The sequence below is a fragment of the Tenrec ecaudatus genome, chromosome 15 (assembly GCF_050624435.1).
Source record: "Tenrec ecaudatus isolate mTenEca1 chromosome 15, mTenEca1.hap1, whole genome shotgun sequence".
In the NCBI taxonomy this organism is placed as follows: Eukaryota; Metazoa; Chordata; class Mammalia; order Afrosoricida; family Tenrecidae; genus Tenrec; species Tenrec ecaudatus.
Window position 1 is genome coordinate 26343790 of NC_134544.1, and position 15487 is coordinate 26359276.

General features: G+C 57.5%; 1 protein-coding gene across 1 annotated transcript in view; it reads left to right on the top strand.

Moving 5' to 3' along the window:
* MYO5B (myosin VB) overlaps positions 1 to 15487 on the top strand; it is a 169098-nt gene that overhangs the window by 128753 nt on the left and 24858 nt on the right. Inside the window, exons 26-30 of the mRNA XM_075533231.1 lie at positions 842 to 982; positions 5206 to 5271; positions 8769 to 9008; positions 9828 to 9928; positions 13845 to 13922. Of these exons, the coding sequence (XP_075389346.1) occupies positions 842 to 982; positions 5206 to 5271; positions 8769 to 9008; positions 9828 to 9928; positions 13845 to 13922 (626 nt within the window). The remainder of the gene's footprint in view (positions 1 to 841; positions 983 to 5205; positions 5272 to 8768; positions 9009 to 9827; positions 9929 to 13844; positions 13923 to 15487) is intronic.

Consider the following 15487-nt stretch of genomic DNA (forward strand, 5'->3'; position numbering starts at 1 on the left):
GGAGCTGACATTAGGAGCCGGGAAAAGGAAGGCAGGCCCTGGGACACAGGGTCTCTCATCTGTTGTACAGCTAACCTGCTCGGGCCAAGTGCTCCGAGGACCCGCCAAACAAGCCCTGCTTGGGGGCCCTCCATTTTGCTATCCCTGTCTCTGAAATCCAGGCTGTCCCCCCACCCCCACCCCTAACGGCGGCTCCCACCTGCCTGAACACAGATGCGTGTGTATGTACCGCGCTGATATTAGGCAGTGCCCCCCCCAAGAGGGTGCTGCTGGAGGAAGCTGAAACACGGAACCACGTGCTACCACATGGGCTCGTGGATATGCTCATGGGACACACATGCACAGGGTGTTACATGTGTTTGTACATGCGCACGCATACACACACCTACGCATGCTTGCGCGTACAGATCACAGCAGCCTGGAGGGCCATCCTGAGCGAGTCTGTTCAGGGGCCAGTCCTCCAGGAGGTGGGCGCTCTGGGGTCTGTCAGGTAAACGAGCTCCAAGCAGGGACGACATGCAGCCAAACGCATCTGACGGGCGCGTCCCAGAGAGGCCTCATCAGGAAGCATTCTGTGTCCAGCTTCACCATCTCTCGGAATGAGCCCTCTTGACTTCTTGGTCCGCTCGTTCCCAGCCCCTCTCAGTGGCTCACACAGAGGGGCAAGTAGCTGAGGAGCCAACGCTGCCTAGCTCAAACGGGAGCCTGGTGCTCCAGCGTTAGTGGGCAGAGTGGTGGATGGCAGGCATGGGCTTTGAATCCAAGGGGTGGATGGAGGGGCCCCTGAGACATGGACACAGCTGAAATCCCCTTTTTTCCTGCTCTCCCTGACCCGCTGAAGGAGATGGGCCTGGAGAAGGCCGCCATGGACATGACGGTCTTCCTGAAGCTGCAGAAGCGAGTGCGGGAGCTGGAGCAGGAGAGGAGGCGGCTGCAGGCACAGCTGGAGAAGCGAGAACAGCAGGACAGCAAGAAGGCCCAGGTGCCGGGCAGGGGCGGGGCTGGGTGGGGCGCCCCCCACTGGACCACGGGGCATCATCTGTGTTGGAGTCCCCACTTAGTCCTATGCAAGTGTTCCCTGCCCCCTCAGTTGGACAGGAGACAACTTCCTGGATGGCCCCAGGACAGAGGAGTCCCACTGGCCATCTCGGAGGGGTCTGTGGCATGGCCACTCACTCAGCCAGCGGGAGGGGCATCCAGGCACAGCTGTTGCCTGGAAGAGAAGAGAGGGGCTCATGCCAGGAGGCAGTGTGGTGTGGGAGTGTGACGGCAGACAGGGGTGGAATCCCAGCAGAGAACATCAATCGTCCTTTCAGAGCGGGGGCTCCAGCACAGCCTGAAGATGAGTCTCACGGGGTGGGGAGCCCAGCAGGTCTCCCCACCATCACCCCACCCTGCTGGCTTCACCCTCCCCTCCATCCCCTTGAGCACCAATCTCTCGGGTCTGGAAGGGGCTCACACCCACCAGCTGCTCCTGAAATATGAGGCCACTTGCTTCCCTAAAGATGTGCAGTTGAGATGGGGCTCACGACGAATGAGAATCAACCGCAGGCCGATGGGTGTGCTGCTTTGGTTTGGGTTTTGTGTGGTTTGAAGGCGGCAAGATCCATTGTTTATCTCCTTGGAGGGAGCACTGAAAAAGACCAAGCCCCTTGCTGTTGAGTCCATTCTGACTCCTAGTGCAACGGCTCCACGGGACCCCCGAGGCCATATGCAGCCACGCTGCCCACGGAATAGCTGGTGTAGGCACCAGCCCCCAGCCTTTGCTTAGCAACTGAGTGTTTAACCTCAGGGCCACCGGCTTCTTTTTGTAAAAGTATCAAGAATAAACACCCCCGCTGCCATCAAGTCCAGACGACTCACAGCTACCCTACAGCACAGGGTAGAACTGCCCCTGTGGGTTTCCAAGACTAACACTTTTGGGGAGCAGAAACCCTGCTGAGGAGTGGCTGGTGGATTTGAACTGCTGACCTTGCTGGTCACAGCCCGACATGTAACCATTTCGGATAGTGCAAAACCCTAAACATCCCCAGGCAGTTCATCTGCATGAGGATTGGCTTCTAACGGGTTACAGGCCAACTCAGAAGTGAAGGGTATCATTACTATCATTGTCAGTTTATCAGAGGCCTTTGGCCTGTCCTTGGGCTCAAATGACCAGCTGTGGGGCTTGACCGATTCCCTGTAGCCGCACCCGTGTTCTCACCCCTGCACAGGCTCCCTCTGTAACCCCTGAGGTCCCTTCCCCATCAAGCACAACACAGAGCCTGCCCCGCCTTGCTAGGAAAGTCCTGATACCCTTGTGAGCACTCAGTGGGGAGGGAGGTAAATCTTGCTGAAGAATTTAAATCTCAGGTGGATTAGCTCAGGCTGGAGAGGGAAAGGATTAGATTTACAAATGACTCATTCATTTGGAAGAGAGGCTGGGCAGGCTGACCAGCACTCTAATCAAGGCTGGGCCACATCAGACAAGCCCTGCCGGAGGGGTGCCCCACCCACCCAAACCCTAGAATCCATCCTCGGGGTTCCCCACTGCAGGCACCCTAGCTGCACGTGGACACTGGGCTTCAGAACTGATGTGCACCTTAAAGCCAGGGGACAAAAGACAGCAGGACAAAAGAATCAGAACGTCTTCCTTTTTAAAACGGCAACAAGGAGCGCCCGTCAGTAATTCAAGGAGCCCTGGCGGCACAGTGGTGACTCATTGGGCTGCCGACTGCAAGGTCAGCAGTTTGAAACCACCCGCCTCGCCCGAATCAAGAGAAAGGCAGGCTTCCTACTCCCATGGAGAGTCACAGTCTCAGAAACCCCAGGGGCAGTTCTACCCTGTCCTCGAGGGTCACTCGGAGTCAGAATGACTCAATGACAGTGAGTGTCGTTTGAGTTTGGATCAACAACAATTGGCCTGCAGCTCTGTTGTGTGTGTGTCGGGGTCTCCCTTGAAGGAGACTGGCTGTGTTTCTTGTCAGTGTAGCCAGGAAGGAGGGGGCAGGGAGAGTACAGACCCCCCCCCTCCCACTGCAATGTCTTGCCCCTGAGCTCTGACATCGTGCCCAGCCCCTGACCTCCGCTGAACCTCCTGGGTCTGCAGAAAGAGGGCCCCGGGGCTCAGCCAGAGAGAGGAATGGCGGGGAAGGCTGGGGTGTGTCATTGTGTCGGCCTGGGCTGATTTCTCAGTCAGTAAGGCGCACACGGGTCAACCCGTGCCTTCCCACCACTCTGCAGTGGGCACCTTCACCTGTCCCCCACCACACCCAAGCTGTGGTGAGACCCACGGGAAACAGCTTACCGCAGAGCAGCAAGCAGAGTTAAGCCCGTGCTAATGTACTTGCTGACTGTGAGCCAGGGCCTGCTGTGCTGACTGGTTAACCGCCCCCTCCTCCACCCATGCCAACCCGGTGGGAGTGACTGAGCCCACTGTCACCCAGGACTTCTGTGCCAGCCTGTGTCTTTGAAGGCTCCCTCCACTCAGCCCCCACACCGCATATCTGACAAGGCATCTGGGTCACCAGGGTGCTTCTAATGGGGCTGCCCACCTAGCAACCGCAGCCTCTCGGGTCCCATAGGTGCCTCCTTAATGCAAGCTGCTTGTGCATGCACCACCTTTCAAGGGCATGCTGCAAACCCACGCTGCGGGGCACGGACAGCCTCCCTCTCACCCAGGCTGTAGGCCAAGAACGGGCCCGGTCCCCTGCACTGCCGGTGGGAGGTGACAGACACTCCCTGGGAGAGGCCTGGGGACAGTGCTGTCTGCAGGACCCAGGTCTAGATGGAGCGGCAGGAGGTGCGCCCGGGTAGTCCATCTTGCCCATCTACAGCTCAAGGCAGCCGTCCATGGGGCGTAAAGATCAATACTAAAAAAACCAAACAAACCCAAAACGAAACCAGTTACAGCGAGGTACCCCCATAGGTCAGAGTAAAAGTGCCCACTCCACGCCGACCCCCACATCTTTCGCCTGTGGAGCAGCTGGTGGGTGTGAGACTGTTCCACCAGGACTCCGTTGGAAGCCAACAGCCCTGCAGAAACCTATGCACTGTTGATTTCATATCGGGGGTCACCACCCACCCCTGGAAATCATCTCGAGATGTGTGAAGCTGTTTCTGCCCCTCCTCCGAGGGCAGTTCCGGCTGAACAGCTGCCAGACAGTGGAAGGCGTGCTTGGCTCAGCTGTGTCCTAATGCACTGGTCTCGCAGGCTCTGGCGTGCACTAACCTGTGGTCCTGACATCACGCAGTGCCGGCCACGCCGCTGGGGTGACCACCTGAGAGGAGGAGGTGGATCCCAGCAGACAGTACATGTGTACACACGGGACCCCAAATAGCTAGTGTGCTTGTTGATCCCCTGAGTCGGTGTGCTGGTCTCACGGTGTGATGCCTGCTCGGCCTGGAGGTGTCTGGGGATCCAGGTCTTGGCACCACCAGGGCAGTGGAGCCTGGTGGTAGGGTGGTTTACACTTAGGCTGCTAACTGGAAGGTCAGTAGTTAGAAACCACCAGCCACCGGAAGACAGGCTTTATGTTCTCTTCAAGGGTTACGTCCTCAGACTCCCACAGGGGCAATTCTGCCCTGTCCTGGAAGGTCCCTGTGAGTCATAAGTCAGAATCCACTCTAGGGCTTGTGTTTGGTGAGTTTGGTTTTTGGAACCTGGTTATGGAGCACCCCCTGGTGGCCTTGAGCATTGAGCTGCACTTCACAGGTAGAAAAGGAGGGATTTAGGCGCCCCAGTGAAGCAGGGGGTTAGTTGCACGTGATTGGACTGCTAACTGCAAGATTGGCAGCTTGAAACCACCAGCCGCTCCAAGAGAGACAGATGAGGCTTTCAATTCCTGTCTTGGAAACTCACGCATTCCCTGTAAGTAGGAATCGGCTTGCAGGGCGTGAGTTTGAGTTTGGGGTCTGAGCACCCATGTCCAGGGAGGAAGGAATGCGTGCTGCCCGGGGTCAGAAAGGTCGTGGTTACCTGTGCAGTCGATCCCAATGTACAGCAAGCTTGTGTGACAGAGTAGAAGTGTCCCATGGGCTTCCTTGGCTGTTGTCTTTCCGGAGGCAGATGAACAAGTTTCTCCCCCCAGGAGAGGTTGCTCAAACCGCCACCCTCTGCGTCAGTGATGAGCATTTAAGCACTGTGCCATGTGCCACAGCCACGCCGCCTCTGCAGACCCCGTGCCCGCAGTCCCTGCTCACACTCCTGCCTCTCTCCCCGGGCAGGTGGAGCCACCGCAGAATGATGTGGACTTGGACCAGGATGCAGACCTGGCCTACAACAGCCTGAAGGTAAGGCTCTGGGGGCCAGCTCGCTTGCACTCTCACACCAGGGACAGACGGCAATGCCCCCTCCTGCCTCTGTGCTTTAACTTCATCACCTGTGAGATGAAGGGATGTCTGTGTCTGCTACAAGAGCAATGATACGTGCCTCAACTTAGCAGAAGCGGTTTCAGTGGAAATAGAATGGGAATGTTATTCCATCGGAATGAAATTAAACTTGGGTAACAAAATTGCTCTGGAAGTCAGGGCTGTGTGGGACGATGTGAAGCAGAGGCCTGGCCAGTGCCCAGAGCTGTGCCCTCCAGGGAGATGGGGTGGATCATGGAGAGGGCACTCGGTGGTGAAGCCTTTGGGAGCACGGGGATCCACCCATGGCAAGAAGTGGATGGGAAAGGGGTGCCGAGCCAGCCCCCATTACTGGATGCTTTAATCAAGAAATCAACATGTTCTCATCAAAATCAGTGGTGGTGTAGGACAGAATTTCAAATTCTTACAGAGTCCAGGCTTCCTGGGCCCAAGTGATTGAGACTAGAAGGGCCCCCCAGACCTATGACTCTGTGAACATCCACAAACCATGTGTCAAAATTGCCCTCAGAAGTGATCGCAAAATTACCAGACCTGGTTTAGCCAAGGCATTAAAGAGTGTGCCCCATAAGCATGGCATTAAAAAAAATATCTCTATGGGATGAAATGCCAGCGTTTAAATTCAAGCCTATGGCTGTTGAGGTGGTTCCAATTTCCTAGCAACCCTGTAGGACAGAGTATATCTGCTCCGTAGGGTTTCTAAGACCAGAAAAATCTCTGCGACAGCCAGCAGCCTCATCTTCCTCCCAAAGAGCAGCTGGTGGGTTTGAAGGGCTAATCTTGAGGCTAGCAGTCCGGTGCCCACCCCTCAGGGCTATAGCGCTCCTTGTGAAGAGTTTAAGGGGTTGAAGCAGATGGAAGCATCTTCGGGGCTGCTATCACCTGGCCAAGTGTTGTTGCTGGAAGGTGAAGTCGTGTGGCTGTGGGGTGGACCTTAGGCCTTCCTCAGGAGGGCCCAGGGCCATGGGGAGGGTGACAGCAGGGGGTCAGGGTCACCTGGGCAAACAACTCACCACTCCCAGGCTGAGGGACAGGCTGAGCAGGCAAGGAGCCAGTGTCCTGGCCAGCCTCCGAACTGGTTGGGCAGAAAACAGGCCAGCCATGAGCAGGGCTCTTTTTCTGGAATATGCCTTTTCAAAAGGAGAGCTTTCCATTTTTTTGTGAGCTTATTAAAGTTATTCACATCTTAGGTGTGGGGGGGGGATTCATAAAGGGAAATTTAAATAATGTTGTTTTAAATATATCTTCCTGATAATAGTCCCCTAGAGGGAGAAGAGAAATCAAGGAGCCAGGTATAGGGTAGACTCCTGAGGTGGGGTAGGGAAGGGGCTGCTTTGATTAGCTGGTTTGTTAAAACTTGAATACAGATTCGGTGATCTGATTTGTAAAACACCACCAAGTTTACAGTAAAAAATTGTTTACATGCTAAGCACTCCAAGAAAAAAAATCCACCTTCCTGGTGTTGAAGGCAGCCTCCGGTACGACGTGGGCATTTCTTTCTGCCTCTCCTGTGCGTGTTGCTCACACGGCTGAGGCCATGGTCTCACAGCTGTAGACAGGTTATAGAGTGGTGGGTGTTAGCTGCCAGCTGCTGTCATCTGTCATGTCCATTCCCCCGTGTGTGTGTGTGTGTGTGTGTGTGTGTGTGTGTGTGTGTGAGAGAGAGAGAGAGAGAGAGAGAGAGCTGCCCAGTAGGCTCAAGGAGGCTGGGACATTTGGGGGAAGATCCAAGGTGTCGCTGGTTGGATTTGAACTGCCAACCTTTGGATCATTGCTTAAACTATGTCCCACCCAGAGGGTTCCCCCTATAGCCTCCCCCACCCCACTCTCACCCCCCACAATCTTTGTAACATTCTTTTCCCTTAATACAACAAGCTCTTTGTAAACAGGCTTTCTGATGTGTGGTTAATATTTTATAGCATGATTAGGATGATTTTCTTCACCGTCCTAGAGTTACTAGCATTTTAATTGCTTCTGTATTTTACTATCATAAATAAATAATGCCGTGATGAAGCCAGCCCTCTTTTTGAGAGAGAGACCTGGGCGCTCCCTATCTATTCTAATGAAATTCTCGAGAATTTCTAGAGTCCTGGGCACTGGTTACCCAAGGGCTCCACTGGAGACTGGGCAGGGCCCTCCCGTTGACCTTATTTCGTGGGAAGACTGCTGCTCTGAACTACGACCGGGCCGTGAACCTGCCTGTTGACGGGGTGGGGTTCCAGCTCCCCCTCCTCACAGGTGCACAGCTGCCGACGGCTGCTGCCCGAGTCCCCCGTGAATGCTTCCCTGCTGTGCAGTGGGCCTCTTGATGGGGTGCCCTGCAGGCGGTGGCACAGAACCAGTTAGACCTGTGCTCCCTCAGTCGCCCTCCACAGTGTCACCGTCACCCAGCCTGGCTCCACCTCACCCAGGGCCAGGAGCCTGTGAACTTGCCCTGAGCCTCTGCTCTGCCCTCTCGTGTGTGCCAGGACCCTGCCAGGGATTTATGTGTGCTAAGCATTGGGCCACTAACCCAAAGGTCAGCGGTTTGAAGCCACTCACTGCCTGGCGGGAGAAAGACGAGGCTGCCTGCTTCCATAAAGACTTCTTTAAAGCAGCTCCACCCTGTCCTGTAGGGTGGCTGAGGCCGCGTCAACATGACGGCGGTGGTGAGTTTGGCTCGGCTTATCATGCTTTATCGTGGGCACAGAATTAAATGATATGCTCCCCAGACTTTTTATCTTGGATGATCGATGCAGATTTATTTCCCTGCACAGGCAAAGAGGGTTGGTGACCTTCCAAGTGGCCCAACCAACAAAACTGGGTCCCAGGAATGTTCTCCAGAATCTTGGTCTGGGTGATGAGCCGTGAAACAGGAGGGGTCCTGGGACTCCTCTGACCCAAAGCCCTATGTTGTGTGTCTCCCTGGGGCAGATCACCCATCAAGTCAAACCATTGACCCAGCAATGAGGACTTCAGGGCCACATAGACACTAGCCAGAGCCCGTGTGCTCTGACACTGGGGAACGTGGCCACAGAGGTGGGAAGCCTGGTGATGCGAACACTTACGCACTTGGCTGCTCATTGCACCATGGGAGGGTCTCCCCCATCCAGCTGCTCCCCATACAGGAGGACACACCAGCTGATGGGCTCCCTGAACAACTGACCAACCAGAAAACCCCATCCCACGGGGCTTCCCTGGACCAAGCACCTGACTGTAGCAACAGTGGAGATGCTGACGTCCACGCCAGTGGCTGGGCCATGGGAGCTCAAGTCCAGGCTCCAGTGCCGCCCTTTGCTGTCAGCGAGAACCCCTGCCCATCTTAGCCACCAGTCTCACGGGAGGGATGGCAAAGGTGCTCTGGGCTTCCCCAGAGGACGGGGGGCTTGGTTGAGGCAGGTGCCTGGGAGTCAAGGAGTGTCGCCCCCCACCCTGTCTTCCAGAGGCAGGAGCTGGAGTCTGAGAACAAGAAGCTGAAGAACGACCTGAACGAGCTGAGGAAAGCCATAGCGGAGCAGGCTGTGCAGAACAACTCCACGCCCGGCTCCCCGGACGGCTACAGCCTCCTGCTCAACCAGCTCCGGCTGACCAGCGAGGAGCTGGAGGTGCGCAAGGAAGAGGTGCTCATCCTGCGGACCCAGATCGTCAGCGCCGACCAGCGCCGCCTCTCCGGCAAGAGCCCGGTAACCACATGGCCGCTGCCCCCCGGGGAGACTGGCTGGTGGCACTGGGTCACAGGGGGTGTCTTAGCCATGGAGATCTCTAAACCTGAGGGAGCGGGGGTCTTCTGCTCGGGGTCCCCTCCAGAGGTAGCACAGGGAACGGCCTTTCTCCTAAGAGGCTTTTCCTGGAAGAGTGAGCTGGCATCTTTCCCAGCACCTTCTGAAGTTGCTCAGTTGGAACATGTTCAAACTGAAAAAGAAAAGGCACGGACGAAGACAGGCAGCTTCAGGAAGGACATGGGCTCTGGCCTGGGCTGCCCACCACGGCCCTTGCTGTCTCTAAGCAAGAGTCCGTCTCCTCCCTGGGCTCTCCCAGTGGAGTGAGCTCGGCCTGCACGTGTTCCTGTTGTCCCCACCCCGGGGACAGGGGTGCAGCCAGAGGGAGTGAGGGTGGTAGGGCTACCTGGGCCACTGTGGGCATGGGCCCTGGGCAGCATGGGACAGGGAATAAGTCGACAATAATGAGTGTGGAAAGTCCATTCCTTAGCCCAATTCTAAGTGTGTCATCTGAACTCGGGCCGTCTCCTCCTGGGCACAGAGTCCTCTCCATCAGCCCCTTCCGTCCCATGCCTCACTCCCTGTCCTGAGCAGCCAGCGGCCTGCTCTGTGTCTCTCCCAGGGCGACCCTTAAAGGCACTTCCTTAAGAAATAGAAAGCCACCTCCCTTGGGTTTACCTGCAGTTTTTGGAGGAGGGTCTTCCTGGGCCCCCATGTCGTAAAGTTGTTTTATGACTCCATTACTGGAGCTCACTAGCTCGTTTGTAACCTCGGGCCTCCTAGGAGCCGAACATCAACGCCAGGACAAGCTGGCCCAACAGTGAGAGGCACGTGGACCAGGACGACGCCATCGAGGCCTACCACGGGGTCTGCCAGGCAAACAGGTGGGTGGCACCGCCGGGTGGGCTGCACCTGGAGGCAGAGGGGAGGAGAGGGGGTTCACGGCTGCTCTCAGGCCCCTGCTCTGGAGGACACCTGAGAGGATCAGGCCCATGGGAGCTGCTTCCACAAGACTCCAGTGATAACGGAAGCATCTGAACCCAGATGCCCGCAGAGTGTTAGGGGGGCGCCCCTGGGGGGCATGACAGGAGGAAAGGGGGGCAGGGAGGGAAGCCTGGGTCATCACACCGCCTTCACCCAGCCCAGATATTGCTCAGAGTGTCCAGATTGCAGCCACTCCCCCCGTCAGTAGAGGTGGGTACTATGTCAGTAGAGGTGGGTAAATGTCAGTAGAGGTGGGTACTATGGATACACCCTTAAGGGCAAGTATGTCCTGGGGACTTGGGAGCCACCCTGTCCAGTTCCCCCCATCCAGAGGTCTTTCTGCAGCTGAGGGAAGCGACATCCAGGCTTGGGCTGCTCAGCCCCCACCGCCCACCCCTGCTTCCCTACCCCTGGGCCCAGGCTGGGCTCAGGAGGCTGGTGGTACTCCCACCCTGTGCTGAGATCACCCCAGGCGATGTCTTCTCGGGGCCCCAGGAGGTACCAATTCCATTCCCAGAAGAGATGGTATCATTTTCCCCAAAAGGAGAGGCGCGGAGATGGACTGAACCCCGCCGTGCTGCGGCAGGGATCAGAATTCTGTCCTATACCGTTCTCTGGGGCGCAGATGGAAATGTGGGGACAGAGAACGCTTCGTGTGCTGCTAGGGGGTGGGGGTAGGTGGGGGGCCATGTCTGCGGAGCTCTAATACCATCTCTCTCCCAGGGGCCGCTCGGCCCACTGATGGGTCTCCTGTACAGCAATAATGATGGCGGGGCCGGCATAAAAACAGCTGTATCCTGTCTTAAAGCAGTTCTGCTCCCAGCCAGCCCCGGGTCCTGCTGTCGGGAGCTGAGTGCCTGGGGACGCCCGTGAAGGACGGGGCAGCCGCCAAGAAGCGGGGCTGTGGAAAATATGTTACAGTGGCAGGGAAGGTTCCTTAGCGCCCCTCCATAGAAGGGGCTGCCCACAGTGGACAGGGTGCTTTAAAGATTGTCCTCTGACCACCACCACCCCCTGCCAGTCCCCATTGTGCGGGTGGACTCTGACTCCTGGTGGCCCCGCGTGAGTCAGAGGAGAGGTGTGTCTGCCCATGGGGCTCCAGGGACGGGAGGTTCTGAAGCAGATTGCCAGGCCTTGCTTCAGAGGGGCCTCTGGCGAGCTTGAACCCCCACTGCTTGGTACCCAGCTGAGCCCTCGGACGGTGCTCGCCACCCGGGACTGTTCAGAGAGTTGCTTTTCCCTTTCCAACTCTCTTCCTGGTGGTGTAGTGGTTACATGTTGAGCTGCCAACCACAAGGTCAGCAGTTCAAATCCACCAGGCCCTCGTAGGAGAAAGACAGGCTTTCTACTCTCTCAATGGGTCAGAAACTCATGGAGGCAGCCCTGCAATGGTCCCAGCTTTGACCTGTGGTTTCTCACGTACTGTTTTCCTGGAAAAGAGAGATTTTTCTAGGTTAACTGTAAGTTGTAGGGAGGGTGGGGCAATGGGACCCTTTAAAATGTTACCTCCTTGTGGGGCGGGGAGGGCACGGGGCTGGGGGGAGCGGGCTTTAAGTGTATCCACTGGATTTTACTTAGCTATTTCAAAGGTTCGCAAACCAAACACCAAACTCACTGCCATCGAGTCGATGCCGACTCACAGCAGCCCTGTCGGACAGGGTAGAACGGCCCTGTGGGTCCCTGAGACTGACTGTAGCTTGGTACAGGAGTAGAAAGCCCTCTCTTTCTCTGGGAGGTTGCCAACACCACCCTAACTCCCCGGAACACCCCTCTAAGGCCTATGGACCCTAAGTGAAGACCTTTCCCCTTTGTTGATGCACCTGCTTCAGAGTTCTGTCTGGCCCTTGTCTCGGCCTTCCCTCTACTTGAACCTGCTGGGAGAAGCCGGGCCGGGCCAGCTGTGGGCCGAGCTGCGGGGACACATGCCACAGCCTGGCTTTCAGCAGGCGCTCTGTGAGAGAACCCGTGTCAGCTGAATGAAGCCAGGTGGAAATGGAAGGAGCTTGGCGTCTGCTGCCGTCTCTACCCACTCCACCTTGATCGCCCACCTGAGTGGGCAGTGAGCCCCTGTCCAGTACCCAGGGCTGTGAGAGAGGGTCAGAGGGCCAAGAGGACAGCAGAGGTTTGTTCTCTCTCTCTCTCTCTCTCTCTCTCTCTCTCTCTCCAGCATGTGTCCAGGGCTCAGGTCGGGATCCAAGAATAGGGCCCCTTGGCCACCAGCCACATCCGTCCTTCAAGCGCAGAGGATGGTGCTAGTGGGTTGACCCTCTTCTCCCATCCCAGGGGGCTCCATGCAGCCCTCCCCCAAAAGGCCCTTCGCATCAAGGCCAGTGTGGTGGTTGTGTTCTGGCCCTGCGCAGGTACACCTGGGGCCGCAAACCCCCTCGCACACATTCACATGGCCAGCATCGTGGGACTTGGCTTATCGTGGAAGCGGTGGGCGTGGCCTCCTTAAGGTCCATTCGGTGTTGAACACCTGTTGGCGGCTTGAGGCTCAGCTGGTCCAGGTTGGCAGTTGCGGGGGTCCTGCACCCAGAGGGGGCACGGCTGGGAGCTAACTGTCTGCTGGCTCCCACTCTTCAGTCAGTTTCCCACACCGAGCCTAGCTGTTCATCCTGCTGCCGGTGCACATGTGAGCGTGGGGCCTCGGGACAGTGACGGGGACTTCTCCAAGAATGTTCGTTGGTGTGTCCATAGACCTCACCCAACGCACAGGCATGGAGTTGACTGCAGCCCAGCGACCTTACAGGACAAGGAAGAAATGCCTGCCCACGGTGTTCCCAAGGCTCTGAATCTTTCTGAGGGCAGACTGACTCCTCTTTCTCCCGGAGAGTGGGTTTGAACTGCTGACCTTTCGTTCAGCAGCTAAATGCATAACCCCTGCCTTCTAGACAATTCCAACTCTGTCGTAGGCCAGGGCAGGGCTGCCCTGTGGGTTCCTGAGACTGTAACTCTTTACGGGCGTAGAGCACCTTTCTCCTGGGCAGCGGCCGGTGGTTTCAAACTGCCGACCTGGCCGCCAGCGCTCCAGAGTGCCGCCACTGCAACCAATGCCCTGTAGAAAGCATGACGCATGTGTCCGTTTGTTTTTCATTTCAAGTCTGGTTGTGCTGTTCGGCTTTTCCCTTGCCCTCCACCAGGCAGCATGCCCTCCCTGGCTTTTGCCCGACATGGTGAACGTGGAGGAGCGGGACTCATCTCCCCTCTCTCCAGGGTTGGACTTCAGTGGGAACAAGGGCCGGGCTTTGGTTGATTGGTTTCTGCTTTGACCTTTGTCCTGATGCCCTGCGGTGGCATCATTGGGATCTCGGGGGCGATGTCATCCCGTTGGGGCGATGACAAGCCAGGGAGGTTAGTTCCTCCTGTGTATCTGAGTCAGCGGTTCGCGTTGCTGCCTTCTGCCCTGGTGGGACCCCACGTATGAGGGCCAGCCCTGCTGCCCTCCCCATCTCCACCTCGGGGTCCTCCCACGAACAGCTGCAGCTGGGCCTGTGACTCCCTGTCCTTTAGGGTAAAGCGCTCCTTCCTGAAAGGCCCTAATCAGATACCTGTGTAACACCAGTCCTCTTCAGTTGGCTGGTCAGTTTGGGCTTTGCTGGGACAGAGGGGACCCAGTGTGGACCCCTCCTGAGCCCACCTTCAAGACAGAATGACATTGGCAGGCACCCCACTGTGCCAGAGGTGGGAAGGGAGGGTGGTGCTGCAGCATTCCATTCCATGGGCAGAATGTCCCCACTTTCTGGGGGAGGGGGGCTGTCCACCCACCTTCTCTTGCTGTCACACCAGACGCCCTGGCTTCCTGCCCCTTATTTCTAGCAGGGCTGAGGACTGGGGCGGTTTGGACGAGGATGGAGAACAGGGCCTGGCCTACTGGTGCCTGAAGCAGGTGGCCTGGTCACCTCTCTCTTTGCTTCCTGTCTCCACTCCATCTGTTTGACCTGCTCATGTCCAAGCTTAAGTGTGTCGCAGCCCCAGGGGGTACAAGGCAGGAGTCACGTGGGGGGCTGGCAGCACCCCACCCCTATGTCCATGGCTGCAATAGTTCACCAGGCCCTCGGAGCCCACCTGCTCTAGCTCCCCAGAGGTGTAGATGCACAAACGGGCGAGGGGTCCTGGGGGCAACAGGTGCCCGGTCATTCAGAAGAGGGTGAAGAGGCATTGTGGTTCTGGGCCACCTGCTCTGCGGTGGTGGCCCCTGTACTGACCCTGCCGAGCACCCACTGGCTGTGGGCCATGCTCTGTACCCTGGCACCGCTCAGAGCTTGCCCTGGGTGCACACGTGAGTCCCCATCCCAGGGAACACTCTATACTGTTTGTGGCCCGCAGGCCCCACGGGGAGGGCTGCCCCAGGTGCAGTCTGCTCAGCGTGAGGACATGAGGGCCTGCAGCTCACAGGGTCAGGGGTCCCTGCTGGTCAGAAGATGCTAATCTGAGCCTGGTTCCACACCCACTACCCACTGCCCTTCAGCAAGGACCGCTAGTCATGCACAGACATGGTGTGGTGTGGCATGGCATGACCTGCCCTTGATGCCCAGATGTGGCTTTCCAAGGCTCTGGCACAGCCTGGTTCATTCGTGCCCCATCCCCAGCAGTCAATGGGGGAAGAAGAAATGGACCGGAGAGGCACAGAAGGTATGGGGCAGAGTGGGGGGCAGGGTACCAGGCCTCATACTCAGCCTCGGGGGTGGGGGACAGCCCTCTTGCACACCACCTCTGGATGCTGCCTGCCAGGGCTCCGTACCCCACAGACAACAATCACAGTCTCCCAATAACCCACCAGGCAGTCAGGTCCCCAGGCCGGGAAGCTGTTCTCTGGGTCCAGTGCAGGCCCTGCCACCTGCCAGCAAAATGTCCTCCTCGCCTGAGCTGCTTCACAGGCCTGGCCCCATGGGATCGTCGTGCTGGGTAAAGTGAAGGCCGGGAGGTGTTGCCCGGCCCGACCAGAGGAAGCACTGAATGGGCAGCGGCGCTCGTAGTGTGGTCCTGGGTACAATTCAGAGACAGGGTTCCGGCCTGTGTGTGAAACCAGGTGGTTCTCAGGCCCTGGCTCGGCCGACTAGGTGTGGTTAGGGAAGAAGTCAGCAAACCCCAGAGTAAAGTCAGCAGATGGCACCCCCTGCAGGGCCGGGGCGCTGGCACCTGCAGCCACTTCTCGAACTCCTTTTGATGGTAGTCACCTAGCCTGGAAGGTGGTCCAGGTGGGAATCACTGTGCCCCCCAACCCTCCCCCACCCTACCTGCACTAGCCATAGGCTCCTGGGAGGAGGGCAAAGAGGCAGACGTCAGCCTGAGTCAGTGTGCCTGGACCCCAACCCGCCATCCTCACTCTGTCTCAGCTTTTTAACTTCCCTGGGGTGGCTCTGAGGATCCAATGGCCAATACCGACTGCAGTGTAGGCAGGGTACATCGTTGCCGTGCCAGCCTCATGGCAAGGCACTCACTGTGCTCCATGCCATTTA